At 45.9% G+C, this 6000-nt stretch overlaps 1 protein-coding gene across 1 annotated transcript; it reads left to right on the forward strand.

The window, feature by feature from the left end:
• Positions 1-2244: 2244 nt before the first annotated feature.
• On the forward strand, positions 2245-4215 carry BC939DRAFT_393261 (P-loop containing nucleoside triphosphate hydrolase protein; the record flags this gene model as incomplete). The annotated part of the gene is made up of 1 exon (XM_051552080.1): positions 2245-4215. The coding sequence occupies one exon, from the start codon at positions 2245-2247 to the stop codon at positions 4213-4215; it is 1971 nt and encodes a 656-aa protein (XP_051415797.1).
• Positions 4216-6000: the final 1785 nt, after the last annotated feature.

A 6000-nucleotide genomic window follows, 5' to 3' on the forward strand; every position in this document is an offset into this window, starting at 1 on the left:
GTCATCGTTGACACCGCCGTTGATGTCGTCCACCTGCGGCGCTGCCAGTGTATACCAACCACGAGTATTGCTGAGGCTAAAAAAATTGGCAAAGCTCAAGTCGAGGTGGAGTATGGAATTGGAATGCTCAAAGGACACACGCCATCCCTCGCTAACATGCTAGCCCTTATTCGAAATGGTGAAGGCATTGACGAGGTGAACAACCACAGTACGGGGTACCTCGTATTGCAGAGTATCCTCACGAAAAAGGTTTATGACAAGGATTAGAGGAGCTTTGAAGGAGGGGCACGTGGGAACAAAGCTTAGACGACCCAGATGCAAAAGGAAGTTGTGCCAGGGATCAAAAAGCAGACGGGAGAGGAAAAGGGAGGACAAGATGCGCAAGATGAAAACCAGCGATTTAAATAAAGAGAGGCCTTAGATTCTTGGCTTCATGACGATAGCTGTATTGAATCGAGAACTGGACTCTAGTTAATTACTAAGCTTGTTGCGCGCATAGGTCATCCTTTCTACCTTGGTGACCCTGGATAACGAACGGCCTCTACTTCTCCAACTTAAGAAGGAATGGCAGTCTGGACCTTATTTCACCTTTAAAGACGTCCAACTGTGCCGCAACTTTGGATAGTAGACTCAATCAGCAGTTATTGTATCTGGAATACAGGGTGTACACTGTAGGGGAAGTGAGACGAAGGAATGCGATGCGGGGCTGTGCAGGTACTCTTCCTAGGCGCATGCAAAAGCAAACACTCGTTTACATGGAAAACTCATTCCTCAACAGCATCATCCCTTAGAACCATAAGCCATCACCGACATCATCTTTGGCATTTCAGGGATCTGGCTCATCATCGCCAGACATTTTCCCTCACCCGATATCACTAGTACTTGTTACATTTACCGTGGCCGGCTTGTGCCCTTCGCGAGTGAGCTATGACGCTCAGTCAATCTAAACCAATCGACCTATGACGTCTCTCACAGCGCGTTCCCGCTTTACCAGATCTATACCCACGAACTGCAGCGCTTTCCTCGCACCATACTGAACCCACTTAGCCTTCAGTACAACCGACTGATGCTCTTCAGAGCTCCAGCTCTGATAGCCTTGACCTATCATATGCTCATGCAGATCATCCAATTCGACCTAAATGTCGAGGATCTCTCGCTGTTTTAGGATGTTGGGGCAGATAGAGCTCTAGAGACCATGGAGATGACCTGGAACATTGCAGGGAAGTGAAGGATGAAGAAATTGGCCTTGGTCGAATTCTAGTCTCCGCCAGGAGAACTAGAGGCGCGTGTGATGTTTCACCCACCATATTATCCCACTTGTTGAAAGCTCCCTCTTTCTTTTGAATCTGCCACCACTCGGTCCCGATCCTTTATCAAGAGCATAGCGCCTCTGAGACTACGGCCTATAAGTCGCATCTCTTGCATTAGATATTCTCCAGTATTTAAGGCGCGGCTCGCGCACTATTAAAGAGCATCTCGTTTTTCACAGATTCATTTTCCCACATACATCGTAGCGTGGAGTCCCCAAGCATACAGTCACAGGGAAGGCCAAAGTTGGAGACTGGGCTTTGCAGCTGGAAACCTTTTATCAAACGAAGTTGCGGCGGAGGCACCAGCAACAATAATGGAACTGGACAGCGTTTAGGGTAAGAGCAGGGAAGCGTTAAGAGACATCAACAATTTCAACCTCAGTAAGAGGAGTCGTAGCAGCTACGATCGCTCCACCTGACAGACCGCCGGGACGAATACGAGATCATTCTCAAGATCTTCCGATACACTTCGTTGCTGAAACATCTGTGAGCTTGCAGCCCCGAATTCTAGTATCTAAGCGTACTATGCTGTAATACCTTTATCTTTACTGCAATTAAAGACGATTTTTCTGAGACGCGTCTTGCACAGCACAATTTTAAACCTAAATTGATTTAAGATAATATTGTTATTGATTCCGATTCCGATTTTGATTTTAATTCCTATTCCAATTCCGATTTCAATTCTAATTCTGATTGCTACTTTTTGAAGCAGGCCTACTTATAAAAAAAAAAAAGCTTTAGACTCTCCTGAAACAAAACGATGCAGGCCGGCTATTACATATTCAGCCCGATCCAGCGCACTAACTGATAACTACCTGTCTTCATGTGCCCATAATTCGTAGCAATAGAAGTAATAAATACATTGTAGATGTGGTATGCGGTCTCTCATCTCTATCTCCCTCATATTTCTTCCACGCATAAAACACTGGACACGATGTTCGAAAATCCAGAGTACCAAGACGTTATTGACAAGATTAACAAGATCCGAAGCTATGGGTTGAACAAGATGCTCACCATTCCGCAGATCGCCATCCTAGGCGACCAGTCGAGCGGTAAATCAAGCGTTCTGGAGGCAATCACAAAGCTGTCGTTTCCTCGCAACATCGAGACATGCACACGCTTTGCCACACAAGTAAGCATGCGCCGGAGCGAGCAGATCGAGATATCGGCACATATCGATGACGCTCCCGAGTTCAACGAGCGCTATTGTGCACAGGTTGGGGAGTGGGACATCCACACAATCATCAGCGAGGCCAACAGTATTCTATGTTCGAGCGTAGAGATTAGCGAAAAAGTCCTTGAAATCACCATTTCTGGGCCGACGTTGTCTCCACTGACGATCATCGACCTCCCAGGCTACATCAACACCACCGTCGATGGGCAGGACAAAGGCATAGTTCAGACCATCCGCGCAATTAACACGCGATACATCAAAGACAGTCGCACAATTATCCTGGCGGTGGTCCCTGCCAATGTCGATCTGAACAATATCTTTGTGCTAGGCGAAGCAGAGCGATATGATCCGCTGAACGAGCGAACAATCCCCATTGTCACTAAACCCGACACCATCGAGCCGGACCTGCTTCCCAGTCTGATACACACACTCCTCAATAGACGCAAGTGCATGAAACTTGGCTATCTTGTGATGAAGAACTCGAGTTACAAAGATATCGACATATCGTGGGACGACGCCAAGCAGCGCGAAGACGATTTTTTCAAATCATCGATGCTGTGGAAGCAGGTACCTGATGCGCGCAAGGGGCGAGTTAGCGTGAAGAAGTTCCTAGGCGAGCTGCTTTACACTCACATCAAGAAGGAGCTACCGTTCCTAAAGAAGGAAATCCTTGAATTGATTAGCGATTGCGAAAAAGAACTTACCAGTATGGGTCCACCAGTGTCAAACACCGCCATGGCGAAGGTCAAGTACTTTGAGTGCATTCTAAAGCTCAAGAGCGCTTTGACTGCACTTATGGATGGTAATTACTCATTTGAGTATATCAGCAAACACAAGTCGGATTATGTGGCTGCCGCAGATGGAAACGACGGCAGTGTCAATGCTGACGATGGCGACGACAATAGTGATTTCGCGCCTCCCGCCCTCAAAGGAAATCATCACTTCATTCGATCGTCTCTCTACAGACTATACCAGCGCTATAACCAAGCCATGAACAAAGACAAGTACTTGCTTCCCGCAGACAAGATCAGCGAACTGGTCCTTCGTTACAAAGGAAACGAGCTGCCCGGATTTGTTTCGTTCACCACCTTCACGCAGATCTACACCGAAACGCTAGTTTGCTGGCGCGACATGACTAAAGCACATGTCACTAGCATGCACCTGTATCTACACGATGCTATCGCCAATTTTATAGCGTTTACCGCGGAGCCACTCCTCGAAGATACGCTTCTACTGGAGTTCGATAAGTTCTACAGCTCACAAATCGCAAAGATCGACGATACAATTGAGAGCATCTTTACGGATGAAGGCACTCCGTTCACATTGAACAAGTACTATTATGACAACATTCTCAACAGCAGGAGAGAAAAGGTGGAGAAGCAGATTCAGGGACTGCTGAATAAATACCAACCCAACACTAACGCCACGGCAGCGCCCATCACGCTGCAAAAGTCGGACATCAACTACAACGAGCAGTTTGCGATTGAAGACCTGCAAGAGCAGCTACAGTCATACTGTAAGGTGGCGCGCAAGCGGATTGTGGATGTAGTGCTTCTACAGACCATCGAGCGGTATATGATCAAGCAGATCAACCTTTATTTCGATATGTTGATTGCTGTCGACGACAGCGCCATTTCGAGCCGGCTTCTCGAATCGCTAGCAAGAACCGAGCGTCGCCAAGAGCTACAAGACAATGCGGCTGTGTTGCGGAAGAGTCTACTGGAGCTGTAGGCTACAATATTACGAGATACAGCAGATGACACAAATCACATAATGGCTGCAACATTTAAGACCCACAGCATTGCAAAGTGATAGTAGTGTTGAGTATGATTATGCCCTGTTCTCAGCAAAATAAAAGCAGTGAACCTTGAAATAGTACAAATAGTCCAAGCCTATATTCACGAGAAGACTGACCAGAAAATGTTTGCAGTCTAAGGAAGCTCTGAGACAGCTCTGTAATTCATTCACGCGTCTGCATGGCAAGCCGCAGGCGCATTGTCGGGCTGAAATAAGCGACAACTCATCAACTATTAGTCTTTTGTGAACGACTCTAAAACATTTTTTAAGTGTGATGTAGGGTAAATACGGACTGCTGAATCAATGCAAAATTGTAGAAGCGAGGGACTTACACCCACTTGTTCTTAAATCACTTCCGTCAGCGTACAGCTGCAAATTCATGCGTCTCTAACAGCGATAGGACGATACCGCAGCAGTAGGTAATAGATATAATCTATCAATAAAACAAAAAAAGGTTGGAGGATAACCGCTGGGTACGTACGAACTTATTCTTGTATAAAAGTGTAACGATTTGCTTATCATCAACTCGTTATACGCATGCAACATCATATAGCGGCCAATTATTGTGTCAGTGTCCATGGTTCTCTTTGTAGACCTCCTCTCTTTGTCGCCAATGTTTCTTGTTGTACAAGGGCTAATACGATTGTAACTTTAAATAATGCTGTGTGCATTTTCCCTTTTCGGCATAAACTTAGTTTTGTGTTTGTACTCTCACATAAGTCGTGAAGAAAAAGGCTTTTATTTCTATCCTAATATATCCTGCTCTTCATACCTCTACAGTCGGATTATCATATCAAGCCAAGAGGCCACAGATCAAACACGGAAAAAAATATGCTATTCACCGATTCCTTTCTTCAAACCTGTTCATGAGGGAAGTGGGTCTCAAAGATCAAGTTGATGTTGCTCAGGATCTCGTACCAAACTTTGTTCTGGATAGGTGTCTTTTCATGAAAGTGATAGTTCGCGAACAGCAACATCTGGCGAATCGTCTCTCTGACCTCACCGGATATGGGGTAGGAGGAATGACGAAAAATAACGCTGAGCTTTTCAAGACGCTGAATGACCGCGTCGTGCTGTCGCTGAAATGCCATCATCTGCAGATCGGCAACGGCGCTGTTCGCGTTTTTACTCATGGCCCAATTTGAGGGAAGGGGTGTGGATTCAGGTGATTAAGTAGGTGAAGAGCGCGTAGATGTCTAAAGAGGGTGCGAGTGAGCAGAAAGCGAGCAAAAAAGAGATGGATGATGAGATGAGAATGCTGGCTTTGTGGCATCATTTTTTCCTTATACACTCAAAGCAACAAGCCTTTGGTTGATACATACTCACGCTCTCTAGTTTCAAGGCTAGAAAGCCTTGACTGCTGCAGAAAAGGAGGCTTCCATTGCTTTTGTCGATGGGAGTTGTAGTCGGAGGTGTCACCTCGTTCCTTGTCACTTTGTATGTTCTGTCCAATTAAGGATCGTCAATAAAGGGTTTCTGCGATACCGCTCCTGTAGCACGCGTCGTTCTGACCATAGCCAGTTTAGCCATTCTCGGTAGAGTTGTTTACCGTACTCCGTGTCCTCTAGACCCAGAGCGCATCATGCGAATTCAAACAACAACTCAAGCCACACAATTAGTACACATCAAGCCTTTCTTTACCTGTGCAGTGTACAGTAACCTAGCTTTCCTGAAATAATGCTCATAATGGGTATAAACCCAAAGGAAACATAAAAGCCT

The sequence above is a fragment of the Gamsiella multidivaricata genome (assembly GCF_025024155.1).
Source record: "Gamsiella multidivaricata strain RSA 2152 chromosome Unknown BC939scaffold_9, whole genome shotgun sequence".
In the NCBI taxonomy this organism is placed as follows: domain Eukaryota; kingdom Fungi; phylum Mortierellomycota; class Mortierellomycetes; order Mortierellales; family Mortierellaceae; genus Gamsiella; species Gamsiella multidivaricata.